Source organism: Cervus canadensis, chromosome 24, assembly GCF_019320065.1.
Source record: "Cervus canadensis isolate Bull #8, Minnesota chromosome 24, ASM1932006v1, whole genome shotgun sequence".
In the NCBI taxonomy this organism is placed as follows: Eukaryota; Metazoa; Chordata; class Mammalia; order Artiodactyla; family Cervidae; genus Cervus; species Cervus canadensis.
The window spans coordinates 7,357,128-7,375,478 of record NC_057409.1 but is presented as its reverse complement, the minus strand read 5'-3'; the positions used below and the strand labels follow the sequence as shown (position 1 = coordinate 7,375,478).

Genomic DNA, 18,351 nt, shown 5'->3' with positions numbered 1-18,351 from the left:
AAATATGTAATACTATAAGATAAATGGGGCTTCCCCGGTGGCTCAGACAGAAAGGTTTTTTTTTAAACAGAGATGGTAGAATGAAAACATGCCTATAGTTGTAGTCATGTGAGTTAAATCTTTAAAGAATGTAGCTCCTGATGGAAAGAGTTGTATTATGAGTACATCTGTATTCATTCTAGATGAAGAAGTGAAGTGAAAGTCACTCAGTCATGTCCGACTCTCTACAACCCCATGGGCTATTCGGTCCATGGAATTCTCCAGGCCAGAATACTGGAGTGGGTAACCTTTCCCTTCTTCAGGAGGTCTTCCCAACCCAGGGATCAAACCCAGGTCTCCCGCACTGGAGGCGGATTCTTTGCCAGCTGAGCCACAAGGGAAGCCCATTCATTCTAGATAAACTGTGTCTTTTCCTAGTATTCATCCATTCATTCAAGCCACAAATATTTACTGATCAGTTGCTGTGTGCCAGGAAACAGTCTGGGGATTCAGTGATGAATGTCTTATTGATGAAGATTATAAACAAAAAATATTTTATATATTACATATAAAATATGATGTGGGTAGTGAAATGAGCTTTGAGGAAAATAAAGCAGAGTCAGATGGGGCTAGAGAGACAGGGGTGGTGCTTCCCAAGAGAGAGTGGCCAAGGAAGTCATCCCAAAGGCAGTTTGAGGACAGACCCAGATGAATCTGGTGATAGGGTGAGAAAGTGGTACCCAGTGCAGTGAAGGGAGGAATCCCCATGTTACAAGTGTATTGCAGAAGTGAAGAGGTCCCTTGTGGAGAAGGCGATTAGTTTTTAGGAGATAGGTCATGACCACTGCCTTTAAATATCTGAAGAATAGTCACATAGAACAGTGTCTTTTAACCTTTCTGACTGTGATCCATGGTAAGAAATGTATTTTATATTGTGACCCAGCACATATACATATTCACGTAACAAAAACTTCACAAAAGACTGTTAAGCTGTGACCTACATTTCAAAACTCACCAATGTGAAAGAGGAGTGAAGCTTATTCTGAGCTGATTCAGGCAGGAACTTTCTAGCAATTAGAACTCTTAACAGTGAACTGCCTCAGGAATTTTCAAACTGAGTTCTGGGGAACCCCAGCATCCTGGGGAAATTACAGTTTGAAAATGCTATGCAATATCCTAGTTTTTATGAGACCTGTCATGCAGACTCAGGGGTGATCAATGTCAACATTTAGCATGCTAACATTTAGTGTGTGCTGCTTTAGAGATTATTAGAGCGGTTCAGAGTAAGCAGAAGTCTGATTCTACCTCTTAACTTGTGGTATGACCTTGAGTAAGTCACATAACCCCTCCCTCTGACCATCAGTTTTCCTATCTGTAAATGGGGATAATACCTCACTGGATTATTTTAAGGATTGTATAAAATATTCTATAAAGGCATCTAGGAGTGTTAGGGCTCAAGAAATGATAGTTATTATTTTAAACTGTTAATATATTATTAATGTGCATATATTAAAACCGACTGTTAATAAAAGCCTACTGTAGGCCAGGCAGCATTAACTACTTCTTGTGGAGCATAATATTTAATCCTCACAAGCATCTTAAGAAGAAGGTGCTGTTACCAATCTCAGTTTATCAAGGAGAAAGTGGATTCAACAAGTCAAGTGACTCATCCAAAATCAGAACTATTAAGTGGCAGAACCCAGGACTGTTGACCTTGAACACAGGAATGGATACTCTTGATCATTGCACTGGCCCTCACCTGAGAACTGCTTGAACATATGCTGTTGATTAGGAAGGTGGTACCTCTTCATTGCTCTTCCTTAGATTCCAGGCCCATGACATCCTGTCATGAACAGTTATACAAGCAAGTGCACCAGTGAGACACACTTGGGCAGTGCTCCGTTCACACCGGGGCTGCACCTTCTCTCATCCTGGCTTCACAGGTATGCAGTAAGGAGGCTGGAAAGCATAGTGTTGTCTTTGGGTGGTAGGAATGGATTGTTTTTTAAATCTTTTAACATTCTTTTCTTTCCCCAAACTGGACAATATGCACATATCACCATTGTCATAGGAAGCTTTAATTTTTTTCTAATCACCCACAATTCTAGCACACTAGCGCCTTAAAAAAATTACAGCTTTATTGCAGCCAGGGAAGTAGATGGTTCTTACCAAGACAACAATAGTGTACTGAAAGGGAATAAGTGAATAGTGGCTGCTTTTATAGACCTTAAAAGAGATTCTGATACTGAAGTAGTGATTGTGCTGTGATCAATACTGACTTATTTCTGTTGTTTTAAATTTCTTTGACTGTTTTGCCAATAATGATATTAAATAGTTAGTATAGATTGTCAACCAAAAAGGATTGAGAATTGCTGCTGTGAGGGTGATGGAATAAAGTGAAGAATAAATACTGAAGGACCAAAGAACTGGTAGAGCTTAACGTCATTTATTCCATCCTTCATTCATTAGTATTTATAAATGATGTAAATTACTTAGGGGGGGAAAGATGAACAAAATAAAACTCAAGTCTGTTTACGAAAGATTAACTCTGTGAAAATTTAATTATGCTCCTGCCGTTAACAACTGAAAACAGACAAATACATGAAGCATGGCTTTTAGACACTCAACAACAGGGCCCCCAGTTCAGTAATCCCTGAGAGAAGAAAAATCAGGTGAGCCCCACAACTGCTCCAGCTAATGCTGGAGAGAGTTTCTAGGCCACAGTTCAGGGACAGGGAGACCCACGCGAAGTCCAGCTCTCTGAGCTGGGGAGAGAGAAGTCAGGACTCAGGGAGAACAGAGACTGGAATTTGCAGGTAACGGACCGGCCTGCACAGAAGAAGGAAGAGAAATAGGAAGAGAAATAATGGACACAAGCACGCAAAGGCCCTAAGACTGGGGAAAGAGCCACGGAGAGCAGGGTGAGGCCCAGAAATTGTCCATGCGCGCATCTCTGCTCCTTTATACCTCCTCCGGCTTAGGTCACCACCGAGCACTGAGTAGGGCTCCCTGCGCTGCACGTAGGTTCTCGCTCGTCTTCTGTTTTACATACAGTAGCGATCGTATGTCAGCTCCAATCGCCCAGCTCAGCCCATCGCCTGAACAATTTCTGGGTCTTTCTTCCACAGAACTGGGACTACTCAATGTTCCCACAAACCAGGATACAGAGACACTATATTAGATGAGGATTGATTGGGTAGAGTCCATAGAAACATCATGTCTTAGTAGTGGAGATAAATTATTCTCAGAATAAAAACTGTTCTGGATTCACTACGTGTGAAAGTGAAAGTCTCTCAGTCATGTCCGACTCTTTGCAACCCCACGGACTACAGCAAACCAGGCTTCCCTGTCCTTCACCATCTCCTGGAACTTGTTCAAACTCATGTCCATTGAGTCAGTGATGCCATCCAACCATCTCGTCCTCTGTCGTCCCCTTCTCCTCCTGCCTTCCTGCCTTCGATCTTTTCCCAGCATCAGGGTCTTTCCCAATGAGTCAGCTCTTCGAATCAGGTGGCCAAAGTAATGGAGCTTCAGCTTCAGCATCAGTCCTTCCAATGAATATTCAGGTCTGATTTCCTTTAGGATGGACTGGTTGGATCTCCTTGCAGTCCAAGGGGCTCTCAAGAGTCTTCTTCAACACCACAGTTCAAAACGATCAATTCTTTGTCATTCAGCCTTCTTTATGGTCCAACTCTCACATCTATACATGACTCCTGGAAAAACCATAGCTTTGACTATACAGACCTTTGTTGGCAAAGTAATGTCTCTGCTTTTTAATATGTTGTCTACATTTGTCATACCTTGTCTTCCAAAGAGCAAGCATCTTTTAATTTAAAATTAATAAGGTTTACCAAATGTGTTGGTGAGGATGTGTAGCAATTGTAACAAATTACTGATACATGCAACCACATGGGAGAATCTCAAAAGCATTGTGCTAAGTGAAAAAAAGAGACACAAAATGGTATATACTATGTCATTACCCATATATGACATCTAGAAAAAGGCTACTATTGTGACAGAAAGCCGAGCAGTGGTTGCCAGATGCCAGAGTTGGGGGTTGGATATTGAGTGCAGACAGACATAGGGAGCTTTTTGGGGAGATGAATAAATTTGTATTTTAATTTTCGTGGTATTTTACACAATTGTAAACATTCACCAAAACTTAGAATCGTGCACTTTGAATCAGTGAATTACCATGTATGTGAGTTATATCAATAAGATAAATGTGTAAAATTCAAGCCTCAGGAGCTCTGTAAACAGCACCAACAAAGAACACTTACAGAGTTCCTACTACAGGCAGTGTAATGCGGGATTTAGGGTCGTAGAAGTTGGTAAATCTCAGCCTCTACCCACAAGATTTCTGTTTACCCAGCAAATACAACAGAACCCAATTAACACAATTAACAAAATCGTGAAATGATTCCTACATATGCTGTATTTTGCTGTTTCAGGTGCTTAGAAGAACATGTAGTCGAGTTTTTCATCAAACAAATGGAACGTATCACAGAACTTTGCTAAGATGGACACACAAAAAGACCAACACTCCGGCAAAAAATATTCCAGAACGGCTAAGAAAGTCCAGAAAGGTCTAGTGAACTTTTTAACAGCGGTCTCTGGGAGGGGAGGGGCAGGCTCCTGACGTGTGTTCATTTCAGCATGCAAGAGCAAGTTTTAGGGGAGTTTTAAGTGCTGCTTTAGACCCGTAAGGCTGTCCTTGAGGATATCAAAATAGATTGCTTTAGTCATCCCTCCACTGCTTCGAGGGTGATGACTGGAAAGAAACTATGAGAAGAAAGGATGGAGGGGAGAGGAGGAAGAGATCTTACTTTATTTCCTAAAACTTAACCCAAGCCCCCACTATGCTGGTTGTCAGAAAGTTTGACACAAATGACTTGTTTCAAGTTTTCCATCTTTCTCAGTGGACAGAGGTGATGTGGTCATGGGTCACCCATGCAGATAGGTGGAAGATGTTCTGTCTCAGCCCATGCACTCCTCTGGTTTTGTTAGTATGCACTAATCCTGGACTACACCTGGACTTGGGGAATCATGGCCGAGGCTGCAAGTTTTGACATCCTCACTCACTCCACCACTTTTTCTTTTGGGGGGTGGCGGTGGGTGGTGGTTATTACCAGCTCCCTGGTGAGCTTCTACAGTCTCTGCTGCTCTCAGACCCAGAGCTGGACCTTTCTTCCTTCCTCCCATCTTTTGATTTATTGCTGTCTCTTTTTCTTGAATACTTTCAAATTGAAGCTTCATGTATATTCAGAAATAAATAATGGTACAGCCTAATGGTCACAAAGAAACCACCACTTACGGAGTCACTTCTCAGACCCAGAAACAGACACTCCACAGCATCCCAGGAGCCCTTGTCCCTTCACGGGCACTGTCCCTCTTCTCTGCAAGTGTCAACACCATAGCTCACCTGACTTTTAATGTCATTAATTACTTTATCACTTTAATATCATTAATTACTTTAGTCTGTTTTGAACTTCCTATAAATCAGATCATACAGTATGAACTCTTTTCTCTCAGGCTTTTTTCCTTCATGTTATGTTTTGAGAGATGTAACTTCATGTTTCATGTTATCAGTAATTAGCTCATTTTCATTGCTGTGAAGTTTTTCTTTGACTGAATGTACCATAATTTGTTTATCCCCTATACTATTGAAGGGTATTTGTATTGTTTCCAGTTTTGAGCCATGACTAAAAGCTTTTGTGACTATGCTTGTTCTTGTCTTTTGGGACATACGTGTATATACTCTTTGGGTCTATACCTAGGAGAATTGCTGGGTCATAGAGAGTGTTTATGATCAGCTTAGTTGATACTACCAGTTTTCCAAAGTGGATGTACCATTTTTACCTCCTTGTAGAATTCCAGTTGCTCCACATCATCACCATCATTTTTAGCTCATAATGCTTTTAATTTGTATTGTCCTTTGGTCAGTAAGATTGAGCACTTTTTCATATGTTGGCTTATCTTTAGGATATTCTCTTTGGAGAAGTGACTGTTCAAGTTTTTTCTATTGGGTTTTTCTTTTCTTAGGTGTTCTTAAAAACATACTAGAAATACATCCTTTTTGTCTATATGTAAATACCTTCCCTGAGTCTGTGACTTTCCTTTACATTCTCTTCAGTTCAGTTCAGTTCAGTTGCTCAGTTGTGTCCGACTCCTTGCGACCCCATGGACTGCAGCACTCCAGGCCTCCCTGTCCATCGCCAACTCCCAGAGTTTACTCAAACTCATGTCCATTGAGTCAGTGATGCCATCCAACCACCTCATCCTCTGTCGCCCCCTTCTCCTCCCACCTTCAATCTTTCTCAGCATCAGGGTCTTTTCAGATGAGTCAGTTCTTCACTTCAGGTGGCCAAAATACTGGAGTTTCAGCTCCAGCATCAGTCCTTCCAATGAATATTCAGGACTGATTTCCTCTAGGATGGACTGGTGTGCTAATAAAGAGAAGCTCTTGATTTTACTATAGCCCATTGTTGCTTAGTCGTGTCCAACTTCTTGCAATCCCATGGACTGTAGCCTGCCAAGGCTCCTCTGTCCATGGAATTCTCCAGGCAAGAATACTGGAGTGGGTAGCCATTCCCTTCTCCTGGAAATCTTCCCAACCCAGGAACTGAACCTGGGTTTCCCTCATTGCAGGCAGATTCTTTACCATCTGAACCACTAGGGAAGCCCCATAGATAGTGTATATGTCTGTCCTATTTAAGAAATCTTTGCCTATCTCAAAATAGGTTTTTTCTAATAACTGTATTATTTGCCTTTCATATCTAGATCTATGATTCACTTGGAGTTGTTTGTGTGTATGATATGAAAATGTGCAAATCTATTGTTTTCAATATGTTATATCTAATTACCCAGCTCCATTGATTGAAAGAGCATTCTTTTTCGGCCACTCTGCATCGCCATCACTGTTGTTAACCGTGTCTATATATATGCAGGTCTGCTTCTGTGTTCTTTAGGCTGTTCAAATACCACCCTTAATTACTATAACTATATAACAAGCTTTTTTTTTTTTTTTAATTTAGTAGCATAAGTCCTTCAACCATGTACTATATTTATCGTGGCTACTCCTGGCTGCACTGAATTTCCACATGCATTTTATTATCTATTTATTTACGGCTACTCTGGGTCTTGGTTGCTCTGCGTGGGCTTTCTCTAGTTGTGGTGAGTGGTGGCTGTTCTTTAGTTGTGGTGTGCGGGCTTCTCATTGTGGCGGCTTCCTAGGGAGCACTGGTTTGGGCTCGGTATTTGCAGCGTGGGCCTAGTCGCTCAGCAGCTCGTGGGATCTCAGCTCCCAGACCAGGACTGAACCCATGTCCGCTGCAGTGGCACATGGATTCCAAACCACTGGACCAGCAGGGAAGTCCCTCCATATACACTTTAGAATCAGCACATTAATGTTCTAAAGAAAATCCCTATTGCCTTTTTGATTTAGATTGCATTGATTCTTGAAGTCAAGTTAGGGATAATTTACATCTTTACAGCACTGAATTCTCCAATCCATGTATATCCTTTCTTTTATTTAAGTCTTCTTAAATTTTTCCCAATAATGTTTTATAGTTATCTGTGTAGAGGACTTGCATATCTTCTATATATCTGTTCTAAGCATTTGATTTTTATACCATTGTAAATGGTACTATTTTTTTTTTTAAATGGTACTATTTTTATCTCATTTTCTAATTGCTTGCTGCTGGTATCAAAATAAAATAAATTTATTTATTTTTTGTATACTGACCTTACCAAATTCAGTTATTATGTTTATTTTTTTCGGTTATTATGTTTAATACATTACCTACAGATTCTTTTGAAATTTCTCCATATACAGTCTTATCATCTATGAACAAAGGCAGCTTTATTTCCTTCTTTTCTCATCTTATGTATTTTTATTTGTTCTTCTCAACCTCTGCACTGGTTAGAGTCCTTCAGGAAAATGTTGAACAGAAGCAGTCAGCCTGGTTTCATGCTCTATCTCAAGAGAAATCTTTCAGAATCATGTTTGCTATAGGCTTTTGTCATCAATACACTTTATCAGATTAAGGAAATGTGCTTCTTTTCCTAGTCTGCTAGGGTTTTCTTTTAATCATAGAACACTGAGTTTTATAAAACGCTTTCTCTATCTACTAAACAGACACTTTCAGTTCAGTTCAGTCACTCAGTCGTGTCCGACTCTTTGCGACCCCATGAACCGCAGCATGCCAGGCCTCCCTGTCCACCAACTCCCGGAGTTTACCTAAACTCATGTCCATTGAGTCGGTGATGCCATCCAACCATCTCATCCTCTGTTGTCCCCTTCTCCTCCTGCCCTCAATCTTTCCCAGCATCAGGGTCTTTTCAACAGTTAGCTCTTCGCATCAGGTGGCCAAAGTATTGGAGCAAATGCAAATTAAGGCCACAATAAAATTACACACCTAATAGAATGGCTGAAATTTGAAAGACTGCCCATTGTCACTGAGGATATGAAGTAAAAGTAATTCTTATACACTAATAGTGGAGATGTACAAAAGTGCAACAAATTTAGAAAAGATTTGGCAGTTTCTTAAAAAGTTAAAGTTATGAAAGTGTGTTGGTTGCTCAGTTGTGCCCGACTCTTTGCGACCCCCAACTGTAGCCCAGCAGGCTTCTCTGTCCATGGGATTCCCCAGGCAAGAATACTGGAATGGGTTGCCATTCCCTTCTCCAGGGGATCTTCCCGACTCAGGGATCAAACCAGGGTCTCCTTCATTACAGGCGGACTCTTTACCGTCTGAGCCACAAGGAAGCCCCTGCCCCCCAAAAAAGGATAATCATCCAGACCAAAAAAAGGTACATATTATATGATTCCGTTCTGCATCTGTGGAGATGATCATATAGTTTTTCTTTTCTAGTTTGTCTATATGGTGAATTACATTGATTTTCAAATCTTAATCTATCAAATGAGGGATGAACCTCATTTGATCATGGCATATCATCTTTCTTGTACACTGTTGAGTTTAACTTGCTAACATTTTTATAAGAATTTCTGCATGTATATTTATGAGAGTTAATGATCTATAATGATTCCCCCTCACCTCTTGTAATGACTCTGTCTGGTTTTGGTATCGGGGTAATAAGTGGCCTCATAGAATGATTTGGGAAAGATTTTTTTCTATTTAGTTTTCTAGAATAGATTGTATAGAATTGATAGGTGAAGAATTCTATGAATGTCAGTTAGGTCAAGTTAGGTAATAGTATTGTCAAGTCTCGTATATCTTTATTGATCGTCTATCTACTTGTTTAAATTATTGAGGGAGGGATTTTGAAATCTCTGACAAGTATTGTGGATTTTCTATTTCTTCATGCAGTTCTATCATTTTTTATTTCCTGTATTTTGAATGTCTTGTTATTGAGTATATCAGAGTTTAGAATTGTTATATTCTTTTTCGGAATTGAATGCTTTATCATTATGAAATTACTACACCCTCTTTATTGCAGGTAGTATTTTTTGCTCTGAAATCTGCTTTGTCTGACATTAATATCTAGTTTTGTTTTGATAGGATAGTGTACCGTTTCCTCATACTTTTACTTTTAACCTAATCCTGGGTTTATATCAATATTTAGTCTGTTTCTTGCAGGCACCGTGTAGTTGGGTCTTTCTTTTTTATCCGTCTCAACCATCTCTGCCTTTTAACTGGGATGTTTAGACTTTAAATTTAATGTGATTATTGGTGTGTGAGCTTAATCCCACCATCTATTAGCTTTCTATTTGTCTCATCTGCTCTTTTTTATAATTTTTTTAAAAAGATTTTGGTTGCGCTGGGTCTTTGTTGTGGCGTGCGGGCTTTCTCTGGTTGTCATGAGGGGCTTCTCTAGCTACAGAATACAGGCTCTAGAGCTCTCAGGCTCAGAATTCGGAGTAGACAGGCTTAGTTGCCCCAGAGCATGTGGGAATCTTAGTTCCCCAACCAGCCATCCCCATATCTCCTGCACTGGAAGGCTGATTCTTAACCACTGGACCACCAGGGAAATCTCAGTCCCATCTGTTCTTTATTTACATTTTCTGGATGTTTTTGTATTGAATATTTGTTTGGTTGTTTGTTTCTATTTCCTTCCTTTGTTGGCGTTTTAGGAATAACTCGGCAGTGTTTTCATAGTGTTGCTTTGGAGCAAGGATTGCAAACCTTGGCCACTTGGGCCTAATCAGACACTCTGCCTGTTTCTATAAGTAAAATTTTATTGGAACATAGTTATGCCTATTTGTTTATGTGCTGTCTGGGACTCTTTCAGTCTATAATGGCAGAGTTGAATGGCTGCAACAGAGACTATACAGCCTTAAATATTTACTATCTGGCCCTTATAGAAAACGTTTGCTGATTTGTACTACAGAGTTTATAATATACATCTTCAGTTTTATCAGATTCTACCATCAAGTGATATCATTACACTTCATGTACAGTAAAGAAACTTACAACAGTAAATTTTTATATTTTCCTTCCTTGCCTTTGAACTGTTGTTGTCAAATTTCTACATACATTATAAATGCCACATTAGTGCTGTTATTTTTGCTTTAAATAGGCAATTAGTTTAGAAATGATTCAAATGTTATATTTACATCTAAATGTATCCATTTATACTCAAAATTCTACATTTTACATTTACCCACATATTTACTATTTCCAGCACTCTTCATTTTTTTATGAAGTTCCAGATTTCTGGTTGGTATCATTTTTCTTTTGTCTGAAGGATTCCTTTCATTTCTTATAGTTCCAGTTTGCTGGTGATTAATTCTTTCAGTTTTTGTGTGTCTTCAAAAATCTTTATTTTGCATTCATCTTTAAGACATATTTTTACTGGGTACAGGATTCTAGAGTGACAGTTTTTCCCTTCTGATATTTTACAAAAGTTGTTTCTGACAGTAAATATATTTGTTCCTTTGTGTATAATGTGTCTTTTTTTTCTTCTGCCTGATTTTAAGATTTTCTATTTCTTTTAAAAAGCAATTTGATTATTATTTGCCTTGGTATAGTTTAATTTTTATTTAATGTGCTTGAGGTTCACTGACTTTCTTGGGTCTGTGGGTTTATTTATATCAAATATGGAAAATTTCAGCCACTTTTTTCTTGAAATATTTTTTTTTAGTTCCTCTCTCCCACCTTGCTTCTTTGGAGAGCCCAGGTACATGTAGATTAGTTCCTTGACATTTCCACATAGCTCATTGATACTCTTTATTTATTTATTTTTTTTGGTCCTTTTTCTCTCTGTGTTTTGTTTTGGATAGTTTCTATTTCAACATCTTCAAGTTCACTCATCTTTTTTTCTGCAGTATCTAGTCTACTGTTAATCTTATCTTGTGGTGGTGGTTTAGTTGCTAAGTCATGTCCAACTCTTTTGACCCCATGGATTGTAGCCCACCAGGGTCCTCTGTCCATGGGATTTCCCAGGCAAGAGTACTGGAGTGGGTTGCCATTTCCTTCTCCAGGGGATCTTCCCAACCCAGGGATCAAACCCAGGTCTCTTGCATTGGCAGGTGGATTCTTTACTGACTGAACCACCAGGGAAGCCCCTTTTCTAGTGTATTTTTAACCTCAGACTTTTCAGTTTTCACACTCAGGAGTTTGATTTGGATCTTCTTTATATCTTCCATGTACCTTCTCAATGTGTTCAATCTTTTTTCTAGCTTCTTGAACATATAGAATATAATTATTATTGTAATAATGTTTTATTGATAATGTAATAATGTTCTTGTATTCTATAATCTATATCATTTCTGAGTTAGATTTGATCACTTGTTTATTTTTTCCTCATTGTGAATTGTATTTTTTTCCTTTGCATGCCCATCAATTTTTTTCAGTCAAACGCCAGATAGTTTTACCTGTTGAGTACTGTATGTTTTAGTAGTCCTATAAATTGTTATGCTTTGTTCTGGAATGCAGTTAAATTACTTGGAAACAGTTTGACCTTTTCAAGTCTTGCTTTTCAAGTTTTGTTAGCTGGAACCAGAGCAACACTTAGTCTAAAGATAATTTTGCCCTGGGTTTCCTAGCTGGTACAGTGGTAAAGAATCCATCTGCCAATGCAGGAGAAACACAAGAGACATGGGTTTGATCCCTGGGTCAGGAAGATTCCCCTGGAGAAAGAAATGGCAACCCACTCCAGTATTCTTGCCTGGAAAATTCCATGAACGGAGGAGCCTGGCGGGCTACAGTCCATGGGGTCGTAAAGAGTCTGACGTGACTGAGCACACAGCACACGACTTTGCCCTCTCCCTGAGGCAAAACCCTTCTGCATCTTTTCTTTCTGCTGCAGGAATGATGGCATTTTCCACTCTGGCTCGTGGGGACGGGAATGGCTGCTGTTCCCAGTGTTCGGGCATCACCGTCCCACCCTGAGGTTTTCAGCTGAGTCTTTTCCAGTCTTGCGGAGCTTTCTCACGTGCCTGTGCTGATCGACACTGGTCTCCAGAACCCTTTCTCTGCGTAGCTGTCTCTTCTCTGCACCACTTGTGGGGAGTGGGAGGGAGAAAAAGGGGGTGTTTATGTGTCATCGATACCTCACAATCCAGACAGATAAAAACTTAACTTGTTTTCTATAAACGGTCCTCTTCTGCTCTTTCACCCCAAGTCTGTTCAAAGCAGAAACCTAAACTTGTATTTGTCTTGCATTGTGTCCTGGAGAGGGACCGGGAGCCCCATTCTGAGACTTACCGGCCTCTCTGTATCTTTATGGTGCATTGGTCACCTGTGACCTTGGGCTGAGGAAGGATGAAGACTCTCTGTTCCCCTGCCTGGCTTCTCTTCAAGGCTGCCCCAGACGGTTTTGTGTCCCCTTCCTCCTTGGCAAGAATGCCTTTCCTGTCAGATCCTTCCTCTTCTCTGTGACAAAATGCTTCAGCTGCGTGACCAAGTCTCACTAGTTTAAGAGCTGGGGGGTGAGGAGGTGGAGGGGACACCAAAAAATTACCAAGAGGGTCTTTAAAAAAATCCAGTTTCACGTTTATCTCTTGTCCAAAGGCAAGCTTCTCTTTTATTCCACTTAAAATGTTAACATATAGCTCTGTGTTTTGTGCATGTGTCAGTCATTGTTCTGAGCTCATTTTTATTCTGTTTTTATTGTTTAGGTTTTACTGCTGCATATCCAACACAATCCTCCATTCCTTATAAATATCAGCCTTTCGTAATTCCAGAATCAGAAAAAAAGGGATTTAATAGCCAAGCCAAGAGATTTTACCACAAACAGGTAACGAATGGCCTTGTCTTACTTTGAGTCTGGATTTTAGCGTGCCTGCTTGTGCGTCTGTCCGTGTGACCAGTAGAGGACAGTCACCCAAGGAGCGGCAGCGCCCTTTACGCCCATGTGCTCCGACCAGATTGTAACAATGAGCTGACACGATATGAAGTCCAGTGGGAAACAGCATGATTTTACTTCGTATACCAGAGATTTTTGTATTTTTCATTTTCATAATAATTAAAAAAATACATTTCTTCTTAAATTTTTTTGGTTTCTTACCAGAGATTTTTGCATTTTTCATTTTCATAATAATTTCAAAAATACATTTCTCCTTAAAATTTTTTTTGTTTCTTGGGCCATACTGAAACCAAAAAAAATTTAACGGAGAAATGTATTTTTCTAATTATTATGAAAATGAAAAATACGAAAATCTCTGGTATATGAAGTAAAAGGTAAAAAATCCTCTCCTCCCTCTCTCCCCAGCCTTATTCAAAACTTGACAGGAACTCACAAGACTTTCTTCAAATAATAAACGAGCTGTGTAGCTCAGATGGCAAAGAATCTGCCTGCAATACAGGAATCCCGGGTTCGATCCCAGGGCCAGGAAGATCCCCTGGAGGAGGGAATAACTACCCACTCCAGTATTCTTGCCTAAAGAATCCCATGGACAGACCACGGGGTCCCAAAGAGTTGGACATGACTCAGCAACTAACACACACACACAATAAACGTACAATTACCTTTGTGGTGATACATCCCCTCTTTTCCTTAAGCTTCAGCAGTGTGTTATATAATGTTTCTGCATTTCCTCCAGTCTCACCTTCTTCCCCAAATATCTGTGTCTCTTTTCCTCTCTTATCTGGAAGATTCTGCCTGGCTTCTGGGGGAGGTGGTCCTCTGGTAACTTGAAATTTCACCAGCTGAAAGCCCAGGCCTGACGTTCTCTCCTCTCACCAGCAGGGGGCGGAAGCAGCTCACAGACGCCAGAGTCTTTTAAAAAATCATTTTTTTATTCTCCTAACTAGGACCTTCAGAATAGCATTCTTTTGGAGGAGTCGTCATGTCAGTTACCTTTCGCTGCATTCTAAAAATGTTTTTCATCCTACCCCTGCGGCCACGGTGGCGAGAAGGACCGGGGAGGTCTGGGTCCTGAACTCGGATGAGTCCTTTGCAAGCCATGTGCCCTTTGGCCTGTTTCCTCCCTCTTAAGCAAGAGGGCTCAGCTGGAGAATGTTTAAGTTCCTTCCACTTCTGCTATTTTAGGATTCCAAGAGAGCAAATAATTAATATAGTGTATGTACATACATACATACACACACACACACACACATATTTTTAATTACTTGTAGGTTTTCTCCAAAGGTGATAAATAAGCTATTTATTTACCCATGAGTTTTCTCCCTTCTCTCTTATGTCTTAACTGGCCCTTTGTCTCTCCTTTTTGGTCTGGTTTTCCATTTGTCCATTTACCAAGAATATACTGTCCATCTCTCCAATATCTGCAGCCCGACCTCCAAGAGGGAGGGGACACAGGTATACCCATGGCTGATTCATGTTGACCTTCGGCAGAAAATGACACGATTCTGTAAAGCAATCATCCTTCAATTTAAAAAATGAATACATTTTAAATTAAAAAAAAAATAGTAGCCACCATTTACTGATCTCTCCTCTGTGTAAAATCAGTTTTAGACCATGTTTCTAATCCTGAGAACAATGCTAAAAGGAAGGGTTTATACTTTTAACAGAAGAGAAAACTGGGGCTTAGGGAAGTTAAATGACCCACCCGAGGTCTCACAATGCAGGATTTGGCACATAAGAGCCCTCGCATGAATATTTGCTGAATCAATGTTGAAAGAATTAGACCTCAAACCCAGGCTCAACTCATTCCCAAACCTCACGCTCTGTCTACACATGCCACCACACCTCTCTCTGTGGCCTGCAAAGTCATCAAGTCCATCTATGACAGTCAGCCAGCACGTTTCTGAAAAGGCCTCCCCTGGACAGACCAAGCTCAAAACAGGGGAAGGTGTCACGTGTAGGCCCCATTCCACATGATCATGGTCTGAAGACTCAAATCCAGAAACGTGAATGGTCTGGTTTTTAAAGTCTGCATTTTCAACTACTATTGAGAAAGTAGAAATGTCTACTTTCTACTTTGTAGAAAATGTTCTCCTGAAGGAATCAAGGTGTCAGCCAGCCAAAGCTATAGGCAGCATCTGATACAGAGAGAAATAGCTCAGAAATTTGATTCATACTTTTTAAACATGGTCGTGTTGTTTCGACAACGTGAAAACATTCATCTAAGCATTTGAAAGCATTTTGTAAATAAGTATGGAACTTTATGAAAAGGGCATGGGATCCATAAACTAGGTCCCCAGAATTCTATTATTAAGTGCATGGCTTTAGGCTACTCCCTTGACTTTTTGTAGGCTTCAGTTTCCTCATCTGAAATATACAATTCAGGTTATTATAATTTTTTAGGTTCTTTAAGCTGTAAAAACAGGAAAAAAAATACCTTAATCCACACTCACAGTTCTCATTCTTCCTGAAGAAACGAGCATTGAGAAGCTAAGAATCCTGTTTAACATCGCCCAATAATTTAGTGAGGCAATACAAATTAAAAGCAGATTTTAAAACTCCAGTGTCTCACCACCCTTCTTATAACAGTAATTGTACACACCCTGGGCCTGATCTCATAACTTGGTTGTGTCCTCACATCAGTCCTGTGACCCATTTAGCACAACTTTAACGCAGAGAATGAGTACCCTCTGAAACGTGCACTTACCTTAATCAGACTTCTGCAGAGAAACCTCAGGGCGCCCCAGCCCAGCTCGCATTCCCCGTAAGAATCTGACTGCTGGGTACAAGGAATCCTTCCTGGGCTCGGTGTGTGGACTGGCAATTTCAGCTGCTAGGAGTGAAGTCTGCTTCCCCGAACATTTTACAATTATTTACAGACTCTGCATGCGTGAAGAGACATGCCTAATCTAGGACCGAGCCTAGCCCAGCAACCCAAAGGACACTTTCCTCCCCTGTCTCCCCAATTCTGTCCCCCTGTCACCGTGGACTGTAGTCACTATTTCCCAAGCTGGCTAACACTAAGGACACCCACTTAAAGTCTTTGCATCTCCATTTCCTCATCTCAAAAATAAGGATGTTATATTAATCATAGGCAGGCCCTTGCCAGGGATTCCTATTCCATAATCCTAAACTTGATTGATCCCTTCCAGGCCCAGATGAATGGGTACTGGTAGGGAGTATACAGACACTCCTCTTCAGATAGGGTGTGTGTGTCCTACCAGTCGCCATGATTTTAAAATATATGTTGATTTCAGACAGAGCCTGACAGCAAATCCATGCTCCCTGTGGTAAGCAGAACAGTGTTTAATTTGTGATGAAATTATAAAAAGTTAGCACTGTTCACTTATTACCTTGATAAGGCACCAGACTCGGGGTATTTCACATGTCAGAGATTTTTCATTGAAAGGAGGTTCAGTTTGCAGAGACCACCATGTTCAGGGGGATAAGCCCCCTACACGTGCCCTTCGTTGCGTGCTTAAAGCTTCAGTGGGCTGTGCCCGACCTTCCTGCTCTGGAAGCCTGCCCTCCACATCGGTCACCAGCACCCCTTCCTCGGGGGTCTGCAGGACACATGGGTGGGAAGAGCAAACCCTTGGCCGGCACAGACAGCACACCAGGCTCCCCTCGAAGATGTGGCGTTTCTGACCTCATTTAATCCGCGTCATCACCATGAACTAAGTCCTACCATTACCCCCACTTTTCAGATAATGAACCCCGAGACATAAAGACGGTTAAGTAACTTGCATAGCCAGTGTCAGGTGGAGTGAGGACCACCCAGGCGGCAGGTCCTAGCTCCCAGATTGTTTCCCGGCATCTTTGCAGAGGGTGGGGTCGTGGGAGGGGGAGCAGGGGGCATGGAGGACGCACACCTCCCCTGAATGCCCACCACCACCTTCGGCTTGGTGCGGCAGTAATGGACGTGTGCATCTTATCAATGTCCTTTCCAGACTCCAAAGCCCCTCAAAAGTCAGTCGAATGAGTGACCCCACCTCAAGTCCAGGCCCTTCTCATCGAGTCAGGGTAACTCACGCCACCCACCTTACATTGTTTTGCCACGTCTCCTCTGTTCTGATTCTAGAGCATACGTACGGGCTGCCAACCAGTTGTGCCTGTATCCTGGCTCCTTAGCCCAGCCCTGGTCCTCAGCAGGCTTGAGTGTGTGCTTGCTGAATTGAGTTTTTGCCCCCATTCCACTCGGGATTTCCAGGGACTGCTAATGAGCTGACAGCAGATTTAACAAGGAGGCATGCATGCTGTTTCTCAGTCGTGTCCGACCCTTGGCCACCCCACGAACTGTAGCCCATCAGGCCCCTCTATCCATGGGACTCTCCAGGCAAGAATGCTGATTTGGGTTGCCATTTCCTTTTCCAAGGGATCTTCCTGACCCAGGGATCGAAACTGTGTCTCTTGTGTCTCCTGCATTGGCAGGCAGGCTCTTTTACCACTGCACCACCTGGGAAGCCCTAACAAAGAGGAGGGCTCTGCAAAAGAGGGGTTAGGCCCATGTAATCTGATGCTTTGAAAATGCAGGTTTGGCTTCTCTTGTCTATGTCTCCAACCCAGCCAGGCCAGCGATGGGCTAAGAACTTTGATGGCAGACATTAGTGTATGGAGTTGGGAGGTGGTGGGAAGGAGGGGGAAGAAAGCAGAAAAGAAGAAGGGTGTCTTACAAGGGGCGCATCTCAGAATTGTAGACAATTTGAACCAGAAGGGCTTCAGTGACCCCTGAAGGGGCACAGCAGAGGGGCCCCTTCTGTGACAGTATCCTATGCTGATGCCCTTGGGTGGAGCAGGTAAAAAGGAATTGCTGCTGCTTTTTTAAATGATTTTTTTACATGAATTTTTGTTGGGGTCTAGTTGCTTTACAGCATTGTGTTTCTGCTGCTCAGCAGAGTGAATCAGCTGTATGTGTACACACATCCCCCTTTTTTGGATTTCCTCCCCATTTAGGTCACCGCAGAGCCCTGGGCAGAGTTCCCCATGCTGGGCAGTAGGTTCTCACTAGTTATTCTGTACGTGGTATCGTAGTGTATATACATCAATCCCAGTCTCCCAGTTCATCCATCCCCTCCGCTTTCCCCCTTGGAATCCATGCTTTTG

General features: G+C 41.4%; 1 protein-coding gene across 1 annotated transcript in view; it reads left to right on the top strand.

The window, feature by feature from the left end:
- The window catches only part of STPG1 (sperm tail PG-rich repeat containing 1), a 63,476-nt gene that overhangs the window by 2,649 nt on the left and 42,476 nt on the right, over window positions 1-18,351 (top strand). The window contains exons 4-5 of the mRNA XM_043445265.1: window positions 4,431-4,565; window positions 13,061-13,179. Of these exons, the coding sequence (XP_043301200.1) occupies window positions 4,499-4,565; window positions 13,061-13,179 (186 nt within the window). The 5' untranslated portion in view covers window positions 4,431-4,498. The remainder of the gene's footprint in view (window positions 1-4,430; window positions 4,566-13,060; window positions 13,180-18,351) is intronic.